The sequence below is a fragment of the Camarhynchus parvulus genome, chromosome 1 (assembly GCF_901933205.1).
Source record: "Camarhynchus parvulus chromosome 1, STF_HiC, whole genome shotgun sequence".
NCBI lineage: Eukaryota > Metazoa > Chordata > Aves > Passeriformes > Thraupidae > Camarhynchus > Camarhynchus parvulus.
In genome coordinates, this window is record NC_044571.1 from 11203643 (window position 1) to 11229322 (window position 25680).

The 25680-nt window shown below is 39.8% G+C and overlaps 1 protein-coding gene across 12 annotated transcripts in view; it reads left to right on the forward strand.

Annotated features, from left to right (window-relative positions):
* DMD (dystrophin) overlaps positions 1–25680 on the forward strand; it is a 1148514-nt gene that overhangs the window by 1097863 nt on the left and 24971 nt on the right. For 10 of the 12 annotated variants that reach the window (XM_030961382.1, XM_030961390.1, XM_030961407.1 and 7 more), the window contains 7 exons: positions 4039–4205; positions 6288–6399; positions 11356–11492; positions 12249–12287; positions 16783–16848; positions 18121–18186; positions 21234–21392. In XM_030961382.1, the coding sequence (XP_030817242.1) occupies positions 4039–4205; positions 6288–6399; positions 11356–11492; positions 12249–12287; positions 16783–16848; positions 18121–18186; positions 21234–21392 (746 nt within the window). The remainder of the gene's footprint in view (positions 1–4038; positions 4206–6287; positions 6400–11355; positions 11493–12248; positions 12288–16782; positions 16849–18120; positions 18187–21233; positions 21393–25680) is intronic. The other 2 variants (XM_030961467.1, XM_030961450.1) reach the window with 1 other exon arrangement.

Sequence of the window (25680 nt, forward strand, 5' to 3'; positions counted from 1 at the left end):
GAACCTGTGCCTGACTTTGGAGGCAGTCTTGAAGAGTCCTACACGTAAACTGGTTTCAGAAGCAATTTTAAAGTGGTTTAAGGGGTGAGGATCAGGAAGATGCTGTTCAAGTGTGGATGATATAAAATTACACTGATTCACTTCTGGATTCATGTTATTTTATTTTATTATTCTTTGCCACAACACTAAAAACATTGACTGTCCATGCAATCAAGTGTAATGCAGGAGGGGAAGACGAGGGTAAACAGGGTTAAGTCTGACTGGGGAGGCAGAGTTGCTGTTACTGGCTGCTCTGCATTTTTAGACTTTACCAAGTCATAAGAATCCCATCCCTCAGTTCTGTTTGTCCAAAACAGTATTTACTAATGTAAAGCTTTCCACCTGGGGTGTAAAACACCATTCAATTAACAATGTTAATTTCTTTCCAGTCAATTTCCTACACTGCACATAAGCAGAATATAGCTAATCAGAATGTTATCAGAAATTTCTGCTGTATTATCTGACTCAGTCTAAAAGCATAGCACATTGTTCATGTAAAATCCCAACTGTATTTTGTAGCATATTTCCTATTATGGACAGACAAAGTTAATATAGCATAGGATATTTTTTCAGCTACTAGCTAGAGGAAGAGAGAGGGAAGAACAAAAACCTCGTCTCCCAAGTATTGCATAAAGATGCTAGCACCACCCAACTTCCTATTTCCCTATTGTTTCTGCAAAATAAATACTGAAAAACAGATGTCTGGAACATAATGAATTTGAATGTCCTCCATAACAAATTGTTACTTGTAAGCTGGAAAGGCCTTAATGAATTTTACTTTATGATTCACTCTGTTATTACCATAAAAATTGTGAGTTGCACAGAAATGTGTTCAAGAGAAGAACCATTAATATTCTTTACAGCTTGATCTTGTTGCTTCAGATATGAACTGTATGAATTCAGCTTTTTCCCGTACGTAAAATCTTCAGCTGCTGCCTTACTGGATTTAGAGATTATTTTAAAAATTGTAATAGCAGCTCAGGAGACAGCTGAGAACTGTCTGTCCTATACTGTCTGACCCTGACCAGCTTTTCTCCACGTGGCTTTAAATCTTCATGTAATATAATTCAGAACCAGTTCTGATACATTTTAATGCACCTAATCTCTCTGAGCACAGGTTTTGTACAGCCACCACACGGAGCTCTGCCTAGGCTGCTATTGGGACTGCTGGCAATTGACAGTGACTGCAAAATTAAAATAGATCTAGGGTGTTACAGAAAGTCTTTCATTGCTGCAGCATTTTCCCTGCAAATTTAAAGCAGCTACAAGTGGAAAGCAGCGCTTTGAGCAGCTCATTCTTATTCTGACTGCAGCTTGCACTGCAGCATTTCCGTACACCTCATGTTTTTCTATTAGGAATGGTATATTAAAGAGATCCTCTTAATTTATTTTTTTTCAGGCTTAGAGGACCTCTGTATAGAAAGTGTATTCTGCTAGGCAGGGTTATGGTTTGCCAGTGTAGTTGCTGGCTGAAGCTGGATCCCTGAGTGAGTCACAGAAAGCCTCTCCCCTGCCCTTTTGTTGCCCTGCCTTCCAGCTGAAAATATAGATGGTCATATTTTAGAAGCCTGCCTTTCACTTAGGAGTTCCAAAATTAATTTAATTCGACTGAATTCACTGATGTACTGTGGCAGAAGGCAGTATTCACTGTTCTGAACAAATCCTTCTGCCAGTGTTGACTGGACTTTACTGTGCTTTTGATTTTCTCTTTTTATTTTGGGGGAGCTTCCTAAGTTCTGCAGCTATGTGAAAAAACAGAGAACTAGTATTTAAAGCAGAATACTTCAGAAGTGTTTCAGCATGTATTCTATTTAATATAGTCCTTCCATGAATATCAAATTGTGAAGGACTTTATCTGAATAATTGCAGTTATGTTCTGATTAGATATTTTCACCCCAAACATCCAAAAAAGGATATTTCTTACTATACTAGAAGTCCATGTATGTGGATCCCAACTGCAGTGATAGGAGTCACTGGATGATTTCCCAAATGAGCACCTTAAGAAGGAAGCTCTGACCAAGAATCTTTATTTCTGATTAACTAAAGTATTGCAACAGCATTTTAAGTCAATTGTAATGCAATTCATTATTCAGGGCATATTACAGGGCTTGTATATTGTGGGGTTCTGTCTGGGAGACTGTATTTTTCTTAGCCTTCAAATATTGATCAGTTAATTTGTTTGTCAAGGTTATAAACAGTGTTAGATTTAACAGAAAACAAAAAACAAAACTACAGCTAATTGGTTTTCCCTATAGCTCTCTCTCCTGCAGATCAGTTGGGATTTTTTTTCTCGAAATTCATTGCTAGCATTTTTAGTTCAATAAGGTTTTAGCTAGATTATACCGAACTCAAATTTCATGAGAAACTGGACAAGTAACTGAGAGCAAGCATAAAAATCCTCAGCACTCAATCCCCTATTCATCTTGGTCCATGTACATGATACATTAATGCTTATTATTTATTTAAGTGCTTCAAATAGGTTTGGAGCCACAAAGGAAGACAGTCAGCCTTGTGAAGTTTAAAATATAAAAGACTGGCCCACTGAGAGCTGTATTTGAAAGCATAGAGAAAAAGAAAACAGAGGATTTAAATATATTCAGACCATAAATATGCTGTTGCTGTGGGAAGCATGGAAGGAAATGTCTTGAGGAATTGGAATTAGCATGTAGTGATGTTTTAGAGAAACAGAGCACAATGTTATCCCTCTTCATCACTTCAGCTGTTCCCTGTATGGGCACATCCTCCCTTCTCCCACCCTTCCCCCCAGAGCCCCTTGAGATTTCCACCTGATCTATCACCTCACTTTCAGTACTGAAACCATCTCCCAGCTTCTCAGGTAACAGTTTTGTGCAGGCTTCGTGACACCCTGCGCCATGGAGGGCTGTTTCCTGTAAACACTGACTCCATCATTCCACTGTTTTCATTTGAATCCCTTTTGATGCTCCTTGCCTTTGTTCTGCCCTGTTTGCAGTGTCCAGCCTGCTGGTACAGTGTAACCTCTCCCCATGCACAGAGATCCCTACTGTCCCCTATTTCCTTGTGGGTTTTGTCTCTTTGTTTTCTTTTTCCATACTGTGGGTGCTCTGGGTAGGGATGATATATCATTTTTTGGGGGGTGCATGGTGCCTGGCACAATGGGATTTGGCTCTGTGACTGAGCTGCCTTGAAGTTACCATGGAAGAGATACCTGAAATGTCACGGGACTGGGATGGGATGGGATGGGATGGGATGGGATGGGATGGGATGGGATGGGATGGGATGGGATGGGATGGGATGGGAAGGAAAGGCAGCAGAGGAATGGGTTTGCTGGGAAGTGTTCATTGGCTCTTCTGCTGTTGGCAAAGAGATGAGTGTGGGATGTAATGGAATCTGAGAATGTTATTTTGTGGGACAGAACTGTATTGTGTTTGCAGTCAGTGATTGGAAATTTAAAGAAGAGGTGGTTTGAGGCATTCAAGGAGAAAGAGGGTTTACATGTTCAACAACAGGCTTGAAAGAGATTTGAATGATTTCCTTGTGTGTGCATTATGAAGAAAGGACAGTGTGATAATGAAAGATGTTAAGGAGAAAGGAATTTTGATCAAAAGACATGCAATTTTTAGGGCTTGGATAACAGTTTTTAAAATAGGTGAGAAGCAGTGCTATACAGTCTCAGATAAGAAAGACAGAGAATGTGAGATCAGGCATCAAAGGTGATCCTGTAAGTGGATGATTTTCTCTGTGACAAAGTACATGGTAGTGCTGTCTATTGTAATAGAGTGAATAAGAGAAAGAGAGATTTGAAATATTAATAATGGTTTTCAGTTCCTGGCTTGAAGGCAGGATCCTGGAGATTTTTTTAAATTTTTTTTTTACTGAATAGTTGGACTGGTGGAAAAGTTGGAGGTATATGCCTGGAAGAGATATGGAGTTTGCAAGAACAGCTTGAACTGTTAGTTAGCTGGTGAGTAGACAGCTCAGTTGTGCTCAGCCCTTGTAATTTTTCCCCTTATGTTGCAGGCCAACAACAAACCAGAGATTGAAGCAGCCCTTTTCCTGGACTGGATGAGGCTGGAGCCACAGTCCATGGTGTGGCTGCCTGTCCTGCACAGAGTGGCTGCTGCTGAGACCGCCAAGCACCAAGCCAAGTGTAACATCTGTAAGGAGTGCCCCATTATTGGATTCAGGTACAGACTCTCTCCCTTTCAGCCACGTGTGCTTCTGCTTGGTGGATTAAGAGCTCTGCTTGATTCCAGGCAAATCAGGAGCTCCATTTTATAGGCATATTGTTCTTGGAAAAAATGGTTGTGTTGGGGACACGAGGGAGAGTGACACCTAGACTGGGTACAGTGCTGTGTGACTTTAAGAGGACAAGTCATCTCTCAGTTAAAATGTGGCACTTCCTCTGTGTCCCAGTCTTTCCATGCCTCAACAAAAGCATTGTTGGATTGCACAACTAACACAATTTGCCTTACATTCAGTGTGGTCTATGCAGTTGCATTTTCTGAATTGGATCCTAATGAATTGCTTTCTGTCATAGCATAAAGCAAGGAAGTGCCTTGAAAATTCTTAGGCATGTAAAAGCTACATGTGCATTTCTCTGTGAAAGAATGTTGGTGGAACATTAACCTGGAGTGGGGGAAATGCTGCTGGTCTATTTAAACATCTGGATTGACATCGTGGTTACTATGGCAATGAATAAGTCACTGTGTTGTAAAATGGCTGTGTGTTGGTGTGCCTGTTGAGAAGCCACTTAAGGGCTGAGTAAATACTCACTTTCAATTATGCCTAGACTTGTTTTATCACTTTGCTTTGCAATAGCTGCTTTGTATGGTTTCTGCCCTTTTTACACACAGTCTTCTTTTACCATTGGCATTTCTCCTTCTATGTTATCGTGTTGTTTACAAAGAGCTTTCTGTAATTTTGTGTCTAAAACCCAGATAGATAACAGCAGCAAGCAGTGCTACACAAAAAAGCCATCATTTTGCTCTAACCTGGGAGCAGATGAATGTAGCTTTTATGCATGTAGTGGGGCAGCGCTTTCTGCTACTATTTCAGAGGCAGTGGGAAATGGGGGAAATTTAGAAGGTATTTATTGCTTTGTTTTGAATCTGAGGCTGTTGCTCTAACAGTCTAAATTATTTTCTTTTGCTTTTTATTCCCCATTAATATCTGAACTGGGAAGTGATAAATATTACTGAGGAAGAGCTATGGATTGGATGTGAGTAATTCAGCACATCCACAAAGTCTAATTTTCCCATTCCTGGATGCAGTTTATTAACTACTGTATTACTTACACAGTTTTGTATAAACCAGCCAAAGACAAGTAGGTGGAATTGAAAAGTGCAGCCCTTGGAAATATCAAAGGATGGCGAGTGAATGGATAGTCTGTTGTAAGCACCGAGAACTCGGGAAGCAGACACTGGAGCTCTGTGTTTGTGTCTAATTTTACTTGACTGATCTCATCTGTCTCTTAAATTTATATAACAAATCTATTATCATGATAGTAGAATCCATCTGTCACAGATTTTTTTTTTCTCTGTCTTTGCAAGTCATTGAAACCCTGTGTACACACTTGACAAAAAGATACTGTATTGGAAGGCTTTTAGAAAGCTAATACTGTGCAGCCAGTTCATGTAAAACAATGTTCTTTTGAGGTCGTTGTGGCTGAGCTGCTCCGTGTATTTGGAACAAGACAACCCTTATGCCTCCGGCTCTTTCAACCACTTCAGCACAGCAGATACAACAGTTAGCTGCCTCATAGAGCTGATGAGATTAAATAATGGCCCAAAAGTGCATTTGGAGTTTTGCATGGATGGAATGCTCTGCAGGAAAATTGTTTTTATGGAGGTGCTAGGAAGGACATGAGGGTGTTGGCAGAGTGACTTACTGAGAGGGCATTACTTTCTTGAATTTTCCTCCTGGAGGACATTCTATTTTAGGAATCATGATGAAGAGCAAAAGATCTGAAGTTAGTGTCATAGAAATAAAAAGTGTGGTAGTGTCTTTCATACGTTAAAGGTGAGTGAATGTGCAGAAATCTTCGCTGTTGCCCAATATTAGAAATTTTTTTGAAGATTAGATCTATGACAAACATCTGAGGCAGCAGTACCTGTCCCTCAGGGCAGAGGAGCATTGCTGGGCATTGCACACCGTGTGACATGTCACAGAAGAGAATTTACTAACACAGCAAACTTGATGGGCTGATATGAAGCAGTCACACACAAAGCTCTGAAGTTGTGATTTTTTTCCTTTTTATCCTCTTTTAGGTACAGAAGTTTAAAGCACTTTAACTATGACATCTGCCAAAGTTGCTTCTTCTCTGGCCGTGTTGCTAAAGGTCACAAAATGCACTATCCCATGGTGGAATACTGCACACCAGTAAGTAGCTGTTTAATGACCCTTACTGCCCATTCTTATGTAGAAAATTAAAACTTCTTTTCCTGTGTGCAAGGTAATGAAGCATTAGGACTGCTTTTTTCCCCTCCTCCATAATTAAATCTCATTTTATATACTATACATGCCAGAAATTTTGTTGCTTAGTCAAGGATGCTCCAATGGTTTGAAGTAAACTGAGGTTCATTGTTTGCACAATTCTGTGTCATAATGTATTTTTGTGTGCTGATGACTTGTTCCATGTTCAGTCCCATAGCTCACTTTATGGATCCTCCTGGAAGCACATGATTTGTGCAAATACTCACTCATATCTTGGGTCCTAAGGTTTTCTCCATATCAGTGTGTGATTTTTTTCCTCCTTTCCTCATCAAGTTGCCACTTCACTTGCTTTCTCTCACAACACTGTGGTTGCATTTTTAAGTTCTTCACTATTTCATGGTACCTTTTTATTGTCTGAACACTTGATGATATAAAATGCCAGGGAAGTTCTCATGATTTCATTTCTGAAGGGGGGAAGCCAGGCCATTCAATACAGGGTGCTGCAGTGATGGTGTGGTGAGGGTCCTCACCCTTCTTTCACAGCTCCCAAAAGGATTGGTTTTGCATAAATGTTAATTTCATACCTGACAGCTGTCAAGGGAAATTCTGCATTTCTCTCTCAGTGTGCTCCTTTTTTGGCCTCTCAGGACCAGTGCAGAGGGGCATCAATGAGAGGTGCTCTCAAATTAGAGACTGAGCTCTCAAACACAGATTGAGCTTTCAGCTGCCTTTGCTATTGCTTGTGTTGGTCTTGAAGCAGTGCACTCTCATCAGCATTTCCTGGTGAAATAGGATTATTCCTAGTCTTTCATCTGCTGGTAGTCATAAATGGTGAAAATAAAGCATCCAAATTATACTTGGGCTAGCCTCATAAAATTATATGAACAGTCTTTAAATCTTCATCCAAGCAAAAAGGCCTGGCCAAAACAAAGCGAAGACTCTCAGTTTTTCTCAGAGACCTAAAAAAGAGAGAAAAGAAATTTATATTATAGTGAAGCAAGCTCAGAATTTTTGTTAGTTTTAACTTACAGATATTTACTTGCATTATCTATCCACTTTTACCCTTCAATGGCAGGGTTTCCTGGGAATCCCTGCAATGGCAGCCAGTGCCCATTTGCTGGCTCTTTGCCTGTGTTCGTTGGTTGTGGTTTTTAGCGCCGTCCCCCAGGGACTGAGGTTGCTGGAAGGGCGATTTGCCTGAGCTGCTGCACCAGTCAGAGGGAATTGCTGGCTTTGCCTGGGCAGGTCTGAACAGACTTCTCCATTGCAGGCATTCCTAGAGCAGAATCTCGTGATCTGAGTCGTAGGCAGGGTGAGTGAGAGACAGACTCCCTGGGAGCCTTCTTTCCATCTGTGGCTGAGCCCCTCCTTCCTGGGTGGACTGCAGCTTTGCCTTGCACTTTGCCACTCTTATTCTTGCTAAGAAACAACGTGGGAGGTTTGTGAGTGATGCAAACCAGTATCTTCCAACCATTTCCTTACCCTTTTGATGTGTTTTGAGGAAAGAAAAATAAAAAAGGATTACGAGGTGAACCCCCAGCCTGAAGCAACTCATTGCAGTGCTGTGTCCAGCAGGTTTGTGTTGTCCCTGAAAATACAGATTACTAAGAGGTGAACATGGGGGTGCACAGAAAACTTGCCACCACATCCAGCCTGCTGGATCAGAATAAAGAGCCATTCACAGCCAGTGGATTTTTCCCTGAACTCCAGCAGCCCGTGCTAATGTGCCGTGCCTGGCTGCACAAGCAGCCAGCTGAATTGGAGGAGGATTAGCTGGGGTGGAGGGGGAAGTGAATGTGACACACAGCAAGCCCCACGCTTTTTTGTGTTGCTGCTATTACAAAAAAATTTACCCAAGTACTGGGGGACTGAACATCCACTGAAGCTATGTCTAGTTTGTAATTGTTTTCTAAATGAAAGAAAAAGAGTATGCAGGTGGCAGAGCATTTATTAGTCTTCCTCCACACTAATCTCTCACCTTAAAATGCATTTTGGCAGACGCAAGGCATGTGATGCCTTCTTTGATAATATCTTTGCAATAATTCAGTGTGCACACCAAAGCGTTCTGATATTTTTATTCTGCCTCCCTCTTAGTATCAAGAAATTTTTGAGCACTGCAGTCTTTAATTCTGCTTAGGGGAGTTTTGAGAACTCATGCTAAATACCTGAGGGATGTGATAATGTTCCCTCTCTTGCAAAAGGTTGAGTCAGAATAAGGGCAAGGCAGTTGCTAGGTTTTCATTTAGACAGACAAATTGCTACAATTATTCCTGAAAGCAACACATCTCAATTTATTGTTCAAAGAGATAGGACTTTTAAATAGTTTTCAAACAAAGCATAGAAGACAACTTATAGATTGAGATGTAAAAGCAGGATGATTTTTCTGTTAGGGTTTAATGAACAGTGACACACGAACATAAAGAACACCTCGTTGGAAGGAAGGGTTCAGACTCATAACCTGTCTGCATCCAGGGTTTCCAGTCAGGGCTGAGTCTGGGGAGGAGGGTTGGCAAGACACTTGCTTAAACCAAACTGGGAGAAGTCAGCTGGTGGTAAAGTTATTCCTATGTGAATAAAAAGAACTATTTCTTATTGAATAGTTTGGTTTCAGAATAGTATTGGGACATGCTCAACTCATCTGCCTACATGTTACTTTGACTTAAGAGAGCTGGGATGCTGAAACTCCACTGTTTCTTCATCATAAACCACCAGTTCTGCTGGGAATTGTGGTCTGGATGATTTTACTCTGAAGATCATATGTAATAAAACATCTGTGGAGTAAATCAGAAGGTTTGGCTGAAAATAGCCTCAGTTTATCATCTTGTCCATGTAATAATCTCATTTTCTTTGCCTTTCTTGTGTTCCTTGTACATTTTTTAAATGGCAGTTGGATTGTATGAGAGGTGCCTGATGCTTTTAGTTGTCACTAGAAGATATATTTTCTTCTTGGGATTCTTGTGGTACCAGCTAGACTGGGATGTTTCTGTGCAAACACAGCATTTTGCTCTTTGGTTGTCATGGAAAAGGTTCAGGGGAGAGAGGGGGGAGAACAGTCCCAGGAAGGCTGAAGCAAAGAATGTTTCATTCCTAATACTTCAAAACACTAAATCCAAATTACAGTCAAATGCAATAGAAAGTGTTCTCAACATCCAAAATAGACAGGGCATTAATAAATGGTTATAAATGGCACAGGTGAACAACTAGACAGAAAGCTGTGCTTAGCCTATTTATACCAAGATTAAATATTAAAAGTTTTTCTGTGTTTCCAGCAGATGTGCTCTGTGTGCTCTCTTGATGACAAGCTGGTTAAGAGCTCTCCTGGCAGGCATTGCAGATGGAATTCAGCAGAGGGAATTCCCTCCTCCAGGGGCATGGGCAGGGAGCCACCTCAATAAATCTCCGTGCTGGAGTCCTCTGGGTGGTCTGGGCACACTTCACCCCTCCCTTCCCCAAATGTCTTTACTTCTGATTAATTAAGGAAGGGATATTTAATATTACCAGATATTATCTCACTTTCATGAAAATACAGATTCTGCTGTACTGGCTCATGGGTTCTGCTGTGTCACTTCTCTGCCAGTCATTGCTTACACTGAATTTTCCTGCCAGAGCAGACTGACCAGAAAAGGAGCCAAAATCTTTCCAGCTTTACATGAAGCTCATAGGTGTCATAAGTACAGGGGTAATATTTGCCTTTTCTGTTAATACTTCCCAGTCTTTATGCAGATATTTTTTCAGAGCATCCCCTTAATTTTTCTACTTTTTAAAAATCTACCTATCTGTGTTTGAGCAGCTCTGTGAAGGTTGGCTTAACTGATAGGTTCCAGCACATCCTTCCCCTCTATGCAGAAGGCACAGAACTCAATAAAAATGTCAGAAAGATTAACTTTTCCCTGATTTCTTTCCTTTAAATTAGATAGATTGGAGAAGCAATATTGTTATGTGGGTCAGAAGGAACTTAATTTACTGTAAAAGATCAGTACTTCAGGGTCTAGTGTTTCTGCAAGGTTCAGAGAAGGGAGTGCAGCCTGACTGAAGTAATTGAAGTCTTACATTAAAATTCATCAGAAAATTGCCTGATTCTTCGTCTGGCTCTCAAAAAGTCTTGCATCTTCAGAGCAGACATCCTTGAGACTCTTCCTGACTCTTTCTGGTCTTCTTAAATCTATGTTGTGCTCCTCTGCTGGTCTCTACAGCAGCAAGGGAAGCCTGCTGCAGGCAAGGGAATAGAAAACTTCATGCAAATTGTTCTCTCCTCTGAGTATTGATCTTAAATACCTGCTAGTTTCACATTGGACAGGTGCAGGAAGAAATAACTGATCTGAGAGCTTTAAGCAGCTCTCACCTGCTTTTTGTTTCCCTTTGAACAAAATATTAATGGCACAGAAGGCTGGGGAGGAAAACTGGAAAGAAAAGGTGCCTAGAGACTTTCATAGATTGACAAATCTATGAAATGGAGATGCCAAGTGTGTGGTAAGAGTTGGGATCCAGACAGTGAAGCACCCAGCTGGACACACAGACTGTCTGTGTGTCCTCCACTACAGCCATTTTAGTGCTGAACCAAAAGTAGGCAGAGAGACCCCCCAACAGCCAGGTGAGGAAATGACAAATTATTGTCTAATTATTGCTTGTCCACTTGAGAAAACCTGAGGTGAGGAATGAGCCTGTCAGGGGGTTTTGAAACTTCTTTTCTTTCCCTCCTTCCTCCCCACTAGCAGTGTCTGTGTAGTGCATTGTAAGGTGACAGTGATGGACAAATAAAATTTGCTGTTCTGGGGCTCAGGCTGTTGGCAGCTCTGCTTGGTGTGATCACAGCTCTTCCAAGTGACCCAGCAAAGGAAGAGGCAATTGAAAAACAGTGACAACCTCATGAAAGATGATTTCATTGTGATTTGTGTCTTTCAGACAACTTCAGGAGAAGATGTCCGTGACTTTGCCAAGGTACTAAAAAACAAATTTCGAACAAAAAGATATTTTGCAAAGCACCCACGAATGGGCTACCTGCCTGTGCAGACTGTCTTGGAGGGAGACAACATGGAAACGTGAGTAGCTCTGAAGTATCTTAAGCAGCAATTCATTTGGTACACAATTTGAGCTCCCCAGCTGGTGCCAACTCCTTTCACTTCCTAAATGCATAAAGCCTCTTTATGTCTTTCATTTCTGTTTACCTCGCCTGGCAGGAAAACACAAGCTGGGCTTCCAGCTGCCATTGCCTTTATCTGCTTTCACCTGTCCTTACACAGGAACTTCAGCTTCAGTTAGCAAAAAAAAATACTCACAGTCTTACTGGCAGTCTTACAGACTTCTAAGTTTGATGTGCAATTTGGAGGTTAATGATACATTCATTAAATTTTTATTTTCTTCCAAACGGGTATCTTTCCTTGGTTTTATTTTTTTAAGTAGGTGTTTGTGACCTTCCTAGATGATTTCTTCTTTTCTCAGACTATAAATTTAGTCTTACTAAATGACTGATGTCTTCATGGAAAAAAAAAAGCAGTAATGATGCACATGGAGAAATCAATAACTTAACCCAGTTCCCTTTGGTTTTTTACACATTAATCCGTTGTTTAATGGCAATTGCACACAGCTTGTTCTCGCTCTTTCTTTTTCTCTTTAAATTTTAGATTTCAAAGTTTTTTTATCACTTTTTGGTTGGTTGCTCTTCACAGCCATTCATGTTGGTCTGTTGGATTTCTGCTTTTTAGTTATTGTGACTTTTTTTTTTAAACTTTCTGTAATTATTTTGCTGCTGAGTTTCTTCTGCCTTTCTCTTCACCTCCTCATTTTTTGTCTTGCAGTCCTGTTACTCTGATCAACTTCTGGCCAGTAGATTCTGCGTGAGTACTTTTGCTGAAGTGTGCTGCTGCTGCTACTGCTGCTGCGCTCCCTCACTTTTTCTTTTTGTTTATTTCTTTGTTCAGTTTTACATGAGATCATTTCCTTCTTTCTTTATGATTATTTCCTTTGATGCACTCTCTGAAGGAATGTTTTGATCCCAAATGAATAGAATGAGATAAACCCTGGAATTTCCAGCAGTCATGGATTTTGTACTGTGTACTCTTTCTGGAGTATGTATTTTTCATGGAATTAACAGGGGTTTCGTGCAGACCTACTAATGCTTATCAAAGTTTGTCATTTAAAAGCCTGTGTTTCTGAATAAGTGTCAATCCCTCTGAATGTATACTAAATGCTTTTTGAAAGACAGAGATTGAACTTGATATGGATTTAATTCAGTTTTAGGAATGACAGAGTTTTGCAGATAAAGCTATAATTTGGCTTTATGTGCAACCGTGCACACTCGAGTGCTCCAGTTAATCCAGAGCTCACTGGGTATTTGATTACAGTCTTTTAGATACATTCAGATTTGTGAAGGCAGGTTGAAATGGGGAAATGATTACTGTATTTTTTCAGAAGTTTAAAAAGCAGGGGTTTTCAGCTGTGGAATAGATTTTCATTCTTGCACCACGCCAGCACATGCATTGTGTTACTGTTGTAGTAATATCCTCAGCATAAACTAAAGATAGATATATATTTACTATTGTGGCATTTGCTACTTCTAGTGTTACACAGATGCTTTTAGAATAATGTTAAATAATGATTAATTTTAATTCACATATTGATAACTAACGAGAAACTAAGAAATAGATTTTTTATATTTCTATATGGTGAAATGTATATGGCTTGCACCTCCATTGAACTTTTTGTAGAATAAACAAGAGTGAAATGTATACACTGGAATATTGATTTATAATTTACATTGGGAGCACAAACCCTTGGGAAGCTAAGGGAAGTGCTCTACCTCTAGGAAATTTAAGCAACCAGGAAGCACATCTAATGCTGCAAACCTCATGGCTGAGAATTTACCCACAGAAAATGCCAAAAGTCTGGAGGCACGCTGAAATAGAGGGGCTTTGAGCTTGAGGATGCACCTGTATAGATGCAACTATGGATCTAGATTCCTTATATTTCAGAACAATTGCAAAGTTAAAAGTGGCATTCAAAGAAAGCTTGGATCGTGTGGAATGCCATTGCTGTGTCTGACATAATATGAAATTAAGCTGTCATAACATGGTCATTTCTAGTTATTTATAGTAGTAACATTGTGGTGTGCCTACACTGATAGCTTCCCACCAGAGGCTTGCTGTTGTATACTACAGGGAGTTTAACTCACATGTAATGCTTGACAAAACTTGAGAAATACTGAGGAGCAGGATTTGTGCAGAGAGGTTGCACTTTTTGTCAGACTAACTCAGGTATCTTCCAGAGCATAATCCTTCCATCTGGTCTGACAGGGAAGCAGGAAAATAAGAAATTAATAGTGGATGGAAAGAATTGCCCTTAATTTTGTTCTGCTAACTTTATTTCTTTCCTTCATGCTATAGCACTTGACCTGCAATTCAAGTTACTGAGCTACCCAGGTTTAAAGCTTTTTCTTGCTTACAGGGTGATTCCAGCTTCAGCAGACAAACCAGTGATCATAAAACTTTCCCATGTTTTCTACACTCATGCCTTTTTCTGGTGCTCTTATGCCAGTTTTCTGGTTATCCTTGAAGTGCCTCAGAAAAGCATCACCTGGCAGCACTCAGCGATGCTAGTGCTGTTCTGACACCAACATGTGGTATACATGGAACTGCTTATAAATAGATAACTTTTTTTTTGTTGGAAGTTAATGGTTCTCACTGCTTATTATCCAGTATTTTGCCCAGATCTGCTGCTTGCCAGGCATTAAAGGGACAGTTCACAAGTTGTGAGAATGTGTACCTTTTTACTTGAATTGTGATGGTACAATGATACAAAGACAATTTACTTGTTTCTACACTTTCAGGAAGCATCAACTAAAATGCTGAACAAAGAAAAGTACCCTTATCCTGCCAGCCAGGTTTCCAGGGGTGCAGGGAATTGCAGGAAGGTGGTGTTTGCCACTTGGTCAGCACTTGACTAGAATTCCCAGGCTGCTCCTGCAGACCCCAGCTTGAACAAGGCAGCTGTGGAGCCCTTGTAAAAGGGATGGTTATCTTGGCTAAATATTGGCTGTGTCACTCAGCCTTCCTGCTGACTGTTTGAGCTGATTAGGTGTGCTGAGTATGTGTGCTCGGAAAGGAACGACTGTGAGCTCTAGCGCAGGTGGTCGGTCACTGAGAGTGTGTAAAATACAGCACAAATCATTCTCAAGTTTGCTCAGAGACTGGCAAAAGTACCTCTGAGCAGCTGAATTCAACACAAAGCAGTGCTTCTCTAGCAGGTTTGCTTTCTTAAGCAAACCTCTAAAAAGCTGTTTGAGGTATATCTCCACTGTAGTATGTTCTGAAGTAGAGACAAACCTGGAATTGCAGCCTCACTCCCTGCTTGCAGCTGGCAGAATCAACTCCAACAAGTTACACAGCATCATATTGTCTTTTAAAAAATATATCTTTTTATATTATTATACAACTTGGTCGCTTCTGAAGTTGCAGCATAATTTCAAGACAGCAAGGATATATTCATGCAGTCAAGACTGACTTTTTGCCATGCAGTACTGCAAAAAGAGACATCTCATTGCCCAGTAGGTCCCAACCAAGTGTTGTCCCTTCTTTTGTACTGGTACAAACTCATGTGCAATGTCAGGGTGAGAGGCACTAAGAGAATGATCCAACTCAAAATTGAAACTACTTTTAACACATATTTCCTAGTCTATGCACAGTATTAACATCAACATTTGTGTGTGTGTTGAAAACAAGACCTCTTCTTGCATTGATGGTACCAGTTAAGACCAGCTTAACATCTGCTGTATGACAAAAAAATAGAAAAAATGTGGGTCACTCCAATTTATCAGAAAAACATTGTTATCCTGCCTTGTGATCCACTGCTCCAAAGAAATTGCATCCTTTTCTCCTTCCTTCCCTGCACATTTTCACACAGAATGGGATATAGAGTCACAGAGAAGCAATTCCCCTATCCACTGAATCTCTGCTGCACTGAGGAAATCTGTGAACTATTTGTCCTCTGGTGTGCTGTAGTAATGCTTGAATATGTGATGAGTAAAAGTAGAGGCCAAAGTCATTTAAAAGACAAAATGAGATTTGTTGTACTTGGCCAGTAATGTCTTAAAGAGGAAAAACTTTGCTGTTCTGTGAGAAGAGATATTAATGATGATGCTAGATTTGTATGTGTATCCAGCATACAGCTCTATGATTTCAGAAGGATCCTAATCTAGGGCCCTTTGGAGGCTGATTAGAAACCTGGAAACTGAATCTGGTAGATTTACAGCAGGATTGTCAAACTCCTAACATGGGAACATTACAAACCAGAAGATTATTACAGTTTTGGTTTATAGCCTAAGTACAAAACCTGTCAGCTAGTGCAATGCTATACAATCACTTTTGGGCAGACCCAGCCTGAACCACAGTATCCAACAATTAAAAAAGGGGGAGAAATTCCTTCCTCAGTCAGGAGTTCTAGAAGGAGAGTCAGCAGAGATGGAGCAAAGGGCAGTTGAAATTTAGCAAAAGTATAAAATTGCCATTTAGTTTGGGAAGCTGCATCACTTTTTGTTAATCTGGCGCCTCTCAATACATGTACATTGGCAGAATCCCACATGGCAGCAAAGGGTGCTGTCTGAACTTCAGAGGCAACATAATTTAATGTTGATGTTTTCCAGAGGTTAAGCTATAAGAAACAGTGCTCTAATTGACAAGAAAAGTCCTATGAATTCTTTTCATCAACAGAAAACTGAAGAGGATCTCATCTGTCAGACAGAAAATCCAACATAGCTTAGTGTCCCCCTGTATAACGCACTGAGCTACCATTCAGATTGCAACTCTTGAAAGACATTAGGCAAAATCATCAGTGTCTGCAGTGTGTTATTAAAGGATCCTTTCAGACATTTTATGCTTCTTGTATTTATTTCTAGCTGCTCGTGGAATAATTCTTAAAGGCTCCTTTAGGTGGGATGTGCTGGAAGCAGGCACTGGAGCAGGGTGGGAGGCAGAGGAGAGGTTCCCAGCAGCACACTGGCAGTCTGTGCAGGGCTGCATGTGAAACAGAAATGCCAATGAAGGAGGCAGGTGTGAAGGGAAAACCAGGGTGAAAGCTCTTCTATAAATTCTTTGGAAGAGATTCCTTTGGGAGTTGGTGTGAAGAAGAGTCGTGGCAACAGACGGATGGCAGATGGTCAAAAATGCCCAGAGTGGCACCACAAAACATTGCACCGATGGCCTGAGGAGGCACACACAGCGCCTGGAGTTCTGACTTGCTTTTTAAGGCATAGAGATGTGAGGGTATAGGCATAGCTAAGTGTCTTTTGACTTGTAAAGGGGTATTGTTTGTGATTAATCAGTGTTTTCTGCCTTATAGGCCTGCCTCGTCCCCTCAGCTCTCACACGATGATACTCATTCACGCATTGAACATTATGCTAGCAGGTATGAGACCAGCTGGACCTTAGGCAGATCTTTCTCTAAAATTACTAAAAAAAAGAAGAGCTAGAGGCTACCTGAGCACTTCTTAAAGAAACAAAATTTGGGGTTTTGCTTTCCAGGCTCTGGGATGCAAGAGCATCATCTGTGGTTGGTGTTAACCAGCCCGTCCTAACTTGCATGCCAGAGCACCTCTGTGGTCAGAATTGGTTTTTGGATCCCTTGGGCTCCTCACAGTTGCTGATATTTTAATAGGACCTGTGGCAACAGGACAAGAGGTAGTGTTTTAAACTAGAAGAGGACAGATTCAGATAGATGTAAGGAAGGAATTTTTGCAATGAGGATGATGAAGCACTGGGAGCAGGTTGCCCAGAGAGGTGGTAGATGCCCCATCCATGAAAACATTTAAGGTCAGACTGGATGGGGCTCTTTTTGAGTTGAAGATGTCCCTGCTCAGTGCAGGGGGATTGGACTGGGGACCTCTAAAAGCTCCAACCAAACCAAACCCTTCTATGATTCTACATGAGGTTTAGTTTTTAATATGGACCCTGATATAATAGTACAAGTGAGAAGAGCAGAAACCTCCAAACTCTCATATGAATCTCAGGTGTCATTCTAATGTTAATTCACCTCATGAAATGCCACAAACAGGACTTTTTTCTTGATTTGGGGGATTAAAATAGTGTTTTATTACTGCTTTAGTTCAATTCTCTGCTTTCATACTGCTCCTAAGAATCAAAAAGTGGATTAATTGTACAAATGTGAAAATGTTTTTCCACCAAGCAAGAAAATTTTCATGGGCTGAGGTAATGAAAAATAGTTATTCTGGCCTCTTTCTCTCCTCTAGTATCTCTTGATCAGGAGAGGTGTTTCTGAATTATGCAGGATGTTTAGGAGGGGCGTGTGAAAACTAATGAGAAATGACTGATTGTTACAGTTTGGACAATGGCATTGCCAGGTACAAAGCAATTTGTGTAATCCCCTGGCATCTTAAGGCTTTTCTTTGATTTTGGAATTAATTAATCGAGAGAAGTTGGAATTTAACCTCAGAGAAAGGGCTGAAAACTTAGAAGTGAGTTTAGCCAGGCCATTGCAGCAAACAATCTTTTGTGATAGCTTATTGCAAAACCTTTTGATAATCAACAGTGAGTGTAAATTAATTTGAGTTTCAAATTCATCAAAAACATCACGCTCTTTAACTCTTTCCAGAATGTTAGAACAATCAAAGTTTTTGAAAAACATGATTGGTTTTAATGAGTCTTGTTTATTTTTCCACAGGCTAGCAGAAATGGAGAACACCAATGGTTCTTACCTAAATGACAGTATTTCACCTAATGAGAGCATGTAAGTAGGCTGTTTCTGTGGTTTTGACATGTATTTCCTTGGGAATGTTAATAACTTGTAATGAAATTTTGTAGTGCTGAATTTGCATGGCCATGTATCACATCTGGTTCAATTCAATGATGTGCTCATGTCCTTTCAATTTGTATCATAGTGTCTGGATTAATGGCTTATAGCTTAATACCAAATTTGTACAACAAATGATTGATCCTTTCAAAATTAAAACTACTAATTTATTTCCAAAAATGTATTCATGAATTAATTTCTCTATTCAAAATACGGTCAGTCATTGTCTGATGAGTTCTAAAGACAAAGATACAAAAACCCCCTTCTATCTTAGTTCAAGCTTAATCATGGTTAAATTGCTGTAAGCTAGAAAGTGTTGGTGTGGGAAAAGTGTTATACAAAACATAAGTGAGGCTAAACAGAAATCTTTGGTGTACAAACACCTGAAATACATTGAAAGTAAGCCAGGGGGGAGTGATCATCATTTTGAAATACTAGCAGTAGTAAACTGTAAGTTGGATAGATCACTGACAAGCATTCATTGTATTACTTTAAATGTAGAGTTATAAATAAGAGTTTTGATTTTTAAGTAGTTAAATCTGATATCTCACTGAAACACTTTGTAGTTCTCCTCTGATAATATTCTTGGTCTTGTTTATTCTCTGAGTAAGAAGACATAGAACTAACTGTGGGTAGTGTTTCTGAAGACACCACAGAAGCAGCTACATCATGGGTGTGTGTGAAAATTTCATCTGGGTTCATTAACTGTGTAGGAGAAACCATAGCATGGATTCTAAATCAATCAGATATGAAAACCCCAACTTCTCTAAAAACATTTCTATCTATTCTACATGATCTCATCCTTATCACAGTTTAAGGGATGGATTTTTTTGAAAATTCAGACAATTAAATTTGTAGCAATCCTTTACAACACAGAATTCTGGCCAATTTTCATTCACCTAAATTGAGATTCCAAATGAATAGCATTTCATGAGGTTGATTCTGAGCCTGTGAGCTCAGATAGCAACAAAGCTGTTTCTTTGTTTCAAAATAGTTTCTCTTTTGACTTGGTAGGATTGTTGCCTACCAGTTTTGAAAGAAAATCTCCTGTAGAACCAAGTACATTGTTTTAAGATATTGTTAAAAGGGAAAAGTTAAAATGACCCCTCAAAGCTAATATTGATGCAATGTCAGTAAGTTTTTTGCAGTTAATGAAAACTTTGTTTCCAAGTCATACGTTAATTTTGTATTACTTTGGATAGTAGTAATGCTCTAATAGATGGAATTTTGTGTTGTCCCACTTAAATAGTTCAGTGTCCTTGTCACAGAAATCATGCATACATTATATCTCTTGTACTACACTTTGGTCTTAATGTTCAGATCATTCTTTTGATCAGTTGGAAGTTGTACTAGCATGATTCAATTAATAAGGTAACCATCCAGTTTGTTCCTCAGTTTCAACTATTAAAATGAGAGTAAAACTGTGCATTTTGAATTTTGGAAGAAATATTATCCAGATAGATACAAATTGCAGCAGAATCAAAACTTACCATGAATTCACAATTGTAATTACTTTGGTTTTGCTTGTCAGATTATGCCTAAGTATTATTTGTTATTCTTGCAGGGTTTGGATTATTTGGCTAATCAGTACAGGTAGAGTGATAGATGGAAACAAGGAAGGCAGGAAATAAAAACACAACATATATATTTATATATCACAAATTGTTTCATTATGTAGTGTCGCTGCAATGATGTATAAAATATCTGTGCAGGCTGAAAATCACACAAATAGAGTATGCTTGTAAAGTGCCATTTACTACAATAGTTATGTCATTTGTTCACAGTTAATTCACTTAAGATCTGTAAGAATATTTATAAATGCAAAGCAGTGGTTTGAAGGAAATCACAGTTGAAGTGCTTCATGAAAAGTATAAATTTAGGAACTGGCGAGCCTTTCCGTTTGTGAAAAATTAATACTTCTCTTTTATGAACTAATGTTAATGTGCTCTACATTGCTTTGGCACTCCTGCAGTCATAAAATTGCATCATTAACATTTTGAGGAACAAATGAAAACAAGGAAAATTATAATTTTTGAACAATAACAGCTGTTCAAAATGCCTGTTAAATTCTGGTTTAGAAACATAACAGGAAAAAGCCCTGGACTGACTGCACTGAATTATTTTGTTCTATGAGATCTCTAACAGCAGTGTCATTTTTATTGACCCTGTCCTATGGTGTCAAGGGAAACCTTTCATGGTTTCTCTGCTGGTGTAAGTTGCATTGCTTAGGGCTTGGATGCATCTCCTTAGCACCTAAACCTCACCTAAAACAATCCCTGTAGTTCTGGGAGGTGATTGAGGTCTTCAGAATTGTATTTCCTTTTCTCTTCCAGAGATGTTTCTGTTTCAGATGCCAGACAGCTTCAGGAGCAATAGAAATAAAGAGATTCTATGTATTAAACAGAATATATTTCCATTCTGAAAGTGTACATCACTTTTAAAAAAAAAAAAAGCCAAACATCTGAGTGGAAAATAACATACTTTTATTATATTAGTTCAGGGTTTTTTCTTTGTTTACCTAATTTAGAATTTTATAGATAGAAAAAGATAAATGAAGTGCACACTTACTACATAAGGAGAGCTTGTAGGTACAAAAATAAATGCATTGCCCTTGCTTGAATGACCCTTCCACAATGCAGATGAGGCAGCAGAAGATTGCTTCTTTTTTTGCAAGCAAATTCCTAATTGAAGTTTGTCAAAAGAGGAGAGCTGAGGTTGTCAGCTGTTGCAAAACTTGGCTTTAGGTATCTAATAAGCAGAGGAGGAGGGAGGTGGTCTCTGCAGAGAAGGAAAATTACCAGAGACTCAGTGAAACAGGTCAGCAGATTTTGCTTTAAGGTGCATCGCTCTGCTGTTGGTTACAAAGAGTTCAGCAAATCTCTTTGTAAGAAATGAGAGACTGGGAGTGAATCATCTCCTCATATTCACTGTGAAGCTGAAAAGCAGGAAGGGAACAGCCTGTTTTACCCTGCTCTGTTTTCCAGTGATGATGAACACTTGTTAATCCAGCACTACTGCCAAAGCCTGAACCAGGAGTCCCCCCTGAGCCAGCCCCGAAGCCCTGCCCAGATCCTGATTTCTCTGGAGAGTGAGGAAAGAGGGGAACTGGAGAGAATCCTCGCAGACCTGGAGGAGGAAAACAGGTGGGTTATACCACCAGCTGCTGAATTTGCAGTTAAAAGTCTGCAAAACGATTATATATTTTTAGGGATAAAATTAGTTACAAAACTGCATTTATATCTGACAAATAAGTAATTTCATAGTGGGTAAAAGTTGGGTCCTCTTTCTTTTCTCTTTGTTTGGTGTTACTTGTTGCTGTTTCTTTAGTCTTTCAATATGAAGTATCACTAACCACTTCTAACTTCAAATTTAATTGAGGTTATCTTCATTAATCACCTTAAAAAAAAAACCCAAACGGATACTTGAAGCATCCCTTTAGATTCCTACTTCCTAGCACTGCAGTCCTCTTCATACAGTACTCTGGAATCTTGGGCCATCAGCACAAAAACCAGGAGATCTTGACCCTGGAAGATTGGTAGTTACAACTGCAAGTTACCAAAATGAGACTGTAAGATATAAATCATTTAGTTCTACGAAGAAAACATGGGTTTGTTTGTCTTCTACTATCTTCAGCTTTTATAGTACAGTCTGTTGGCATTTTCATGCTCTTTTTTCTTGCTTCTGTAAGAGCTAGGTACTTCTGCTTACATTGAAGCTTTAATGCACTAATCATTTACCTTAGACTTGTCAAGGAAATAATGCAGGAGTTGGCAGTGTCATAGATCTTCTCTCCATGTATGTCTTCTTTGGATGGTGCTAATCAATTACAGTGGCTCCATCAGAGACTTTTTATCAGGAGGGTCTGGGAGAAGGGAGAAGATTGCAGGCATCAAGAATGAGGACAATGTTTCACACAGAAAGCTGTAGTAAACAAAGCTCTTGCTCACTGAACAGCAGGGAGATTTTGTTTGAAACAAACCACAGAGTTCCTCCTACATAGCACATAAAGCCCAAGTACTCTCTGAAGTGAAGAAAAATCGGTATTTTGGAATAAGACATCATACTTTGCATGTTCAGGACTGTAGCTAAGAGATATCTAGTAGCTAGTACAATACAGATGGTAAGATAGCTTGGTTTCCAGGAGATGGGTGTTATTTTCTATACAGCATTATGTAGTGAATCATGGAAGAAGGAAAAAAATCGTAATGCTTTTCTCTCTCTGTATACAAAATAAGCTGCCTAGCAGAAAGGAGGGTGACTTTTAAAGCAGATTAGGTTTTGATTAGAAAGGTAGTTTATGGAAACTAGTATAACATGGAGCTAGATAGCTAAAGAAGCTAAAAAGCCCTTTAAGAGCTCATGCCTTGAATTTCTGCATGGGCTTTACTTAATTTAACAATTACTGATGAGGGGTGGTAAAAGATCTCTGGCAGGAATTACACCTTAAAAATATCTAGTTTGAAGTTTGCCAGTCCTGCACTAAACTAGAGCTGTAGTCTGTAAAGTTATTTTTCTTATTTGTACTACTGGAGGCGCGGTTATGGATGGGATGCCACCCCAGGCAGCCTTGCCTTTTGTGAGTGCTCAACACAGCAGGCACAGAGAGCTCTGGCTCTGTCTCACAGTGTAGAGGTCACACTGCTGTGATTTTCATTGATTATGACAAAATCATGACTTTTGTCTCTGCAAACTGCTATAAATAACTTGTATGTAAAATACAAGGTAGCTGCTGAAAAGTGAACAAGTTCTTTTGTCCTGGTTGCTTGTCACAGCCAGATAACCATGAGTTTATGGATGAAACACGGATTCCTGTTTAGAAAAATAAGCTCTTCAGACAGGATCAGTCAGGAGGAATTCATGTAACTTACCTACTTTTAAAAACAGTCTTGTCCCTTTAGATTCCTATTTCCTAGTCGTTCTCCTCTGTCGGGTTTGTGCAAACCTTTCTTGGCTGTTACCAAAGGTAATCAGCAACCTGACACCTAATTCCTTGTGTGAACCTGGTTCCAGTGGGTGAGCGCATCTTCCTTCCCCTGCATATCCTGAAACACCCTCCATGTAAACTTTTGTTCCTGCCTCAGGATGAAGACATTCCTTTGTTCCCGGGTGCATCTCCTGGCGCTGCTGAGCTGGATGTGGGGCAGAGTCGCCCTTTCCTGCCTGTGTTGACGCAACTCCTGTTGCATACACTTGTGATAACTTCTGCTAACCCAGGTTTAGCTCTCTCTGCTGTGCCTTGCACACTTTTACTGTAAGAGTCTGGGCATGCAGTCACTTCTCAGCAGCTCCCAGGAAAGCAGCCACAAGTGATGCCTCAAGTATCAAGTACCCAGAGGAAGCAGTGCTGTGATACTGGCACCTCATTGTCATTTCTCTTTCTCTTCTGCTCTCTACAGTTTCCTGCTTTTTAAAAAAGGCCCTTTTCTTTTTGCTTTGTCTCTTTTGAGCCATTGATTGAATTCTGACCTCCATTTGGGTTTCAGCTACAGTTTCTGACCTCCCAAGTATTTCCATCTTGACTTGTTACTTAAATGAAAAAGACTCATTGAAATTATAATTCAGAGGTTTTGCTTTTGGGCAGTTTAAAAGCTCTGTTACCTATTTTGAATTCTTCTGAAATGCATTTTCTAGCTTACAGACTAACCTAGCTGTGATGTGGTTCTGACTCGGGTTTTGTCAGTTCCAAGGACCTCTTGTTAGATATTCATTATTTATCTGCTAGCATTTTAAGACCTTGGTGCTTCTGTAGCTTGTAAGTATGACTTCCTTAAATAATGTATGGCTAAGATTTGACTGCTAAATAATTTATATTTGTTAAAATGTGAGCATTTTAGAGAATATTTTCAATGGCTGAAAATGTTTTATTTGAGTTTTAGATCTTCAGGCTTGTGCTGAGTTTTGCATCACATGGAATAATGTGATAAGACCATTTCTGCATTCAATAGACAAAAAGCAATCTTGCTATTGAAGGCATTATTACTGTATTGCAATATAAAAGAAAAATCCAATTATAAAACCCTCTCAAAAACTATTTCCTCATGAGTGAATGTATTTCAGAGAGGGAGAAGACAAGTTTTTGTTGTCCATCTAAAGCAATACATTACATAAGTTATACAGCAGGATAGGTAATACTGACTAGGATGTACTGCAGTGACATTAAATAGAAAGCATGTGGTTCTGCAGTGACAAAGTCAGAACTTTTTGCAAAGAATTAAAATACCTTCCTGCTATTTTAGTGAGTCAGAAAAGTGGATGTTTCCTAATGTTTTAGTTGAACTGAGGTCTTGTATGTAAGAGGGAGACTTCTCTCATGTTCTCTCCTCTTCCTCCCAGCTCTGAGCTGTCCTGGAACAAGAACTAAGTAAATGAAATCTCCAGCCAGAGCTATTTGCCATTCCTTTGCTTTTCCTGACTTGCAGTGGGAGTGCAGTGGGCTGTGTGCCACCAGAGAAAGCAGTGACACCCTGAATCTCGAAGCTGCCCTGTTTCAGTGTTCCTCCAAATTTCCAGACTGATGAATGGCCTCCTCACATAAGTTCCTTCTGTATAGTTGCCAACAGCAAGAAAGTGATGTATTTCCAAACATGCTGTGGCTCCTCTTGGGATTTGTTTTGGCATTGAAGAAGGGGAGCTAGATCTTCTGAGTGTGAAGCATCCTGAGTAAACACTCTAGTGAGGGACAGGGGGTAGGTGGTTCAGTTACCATCTTTGTCTGTTTCTCCAGACCACTGATTTTCTGTAGGGAGATGAGAAATAACATGAATTCACAAATTCTCAATTGCCTTTGAGAGGGACTACTCAGCAAACAGAGTCCACTAGGATTTTTGTGACCAGGCAATTAATGCTGCCAGTGATAGATGTGATTCATAATTCATGCACTCTTTACTACTCAGCTCTGTACAGTTGCATAAATCAAGGTTCCACTGCATGCTTCCCATGTTACTTTTCTTCACAAATGCCTCAAAGTGTTGCAAGCATTGTAAATGGAATATATGGGTTTTTTTGAATATTCTCTTACTGAAGAAGGGTTCCTTTTCCCAGTGATGAGTACATGCAGCAGCATTGTTTGTTTGTTTGTGACAGCCAGATGTCAAAGTCACCCAGCCGGAGCTGTGGTGGAGGGAGATGAGGATTCCATGTACTGCCCATACTTGCTCAGTTGCATTCATTTAGAGAGGAGTATTTTTTTATCTCCCCTTTCTCTTATGTCCCATTTTATGGTGAAAGTGTCAGAGTGCCTCTCCTCAGGACCCTGGGGGCTGTGGGCAGTGCCTTAGGTGCCACAGCAGCAGTCCTTTTCACCACACAGCTTAAAACTCTTCCAGAGGGAGAAATAAGGGCCATTTGTTCTCTCAGGATATTCTCACAGCAGTTTTCAAATTCTTTCCTTCTTTTTTAATTTTCAGGTTTTTTCCATTATGTCAATACACC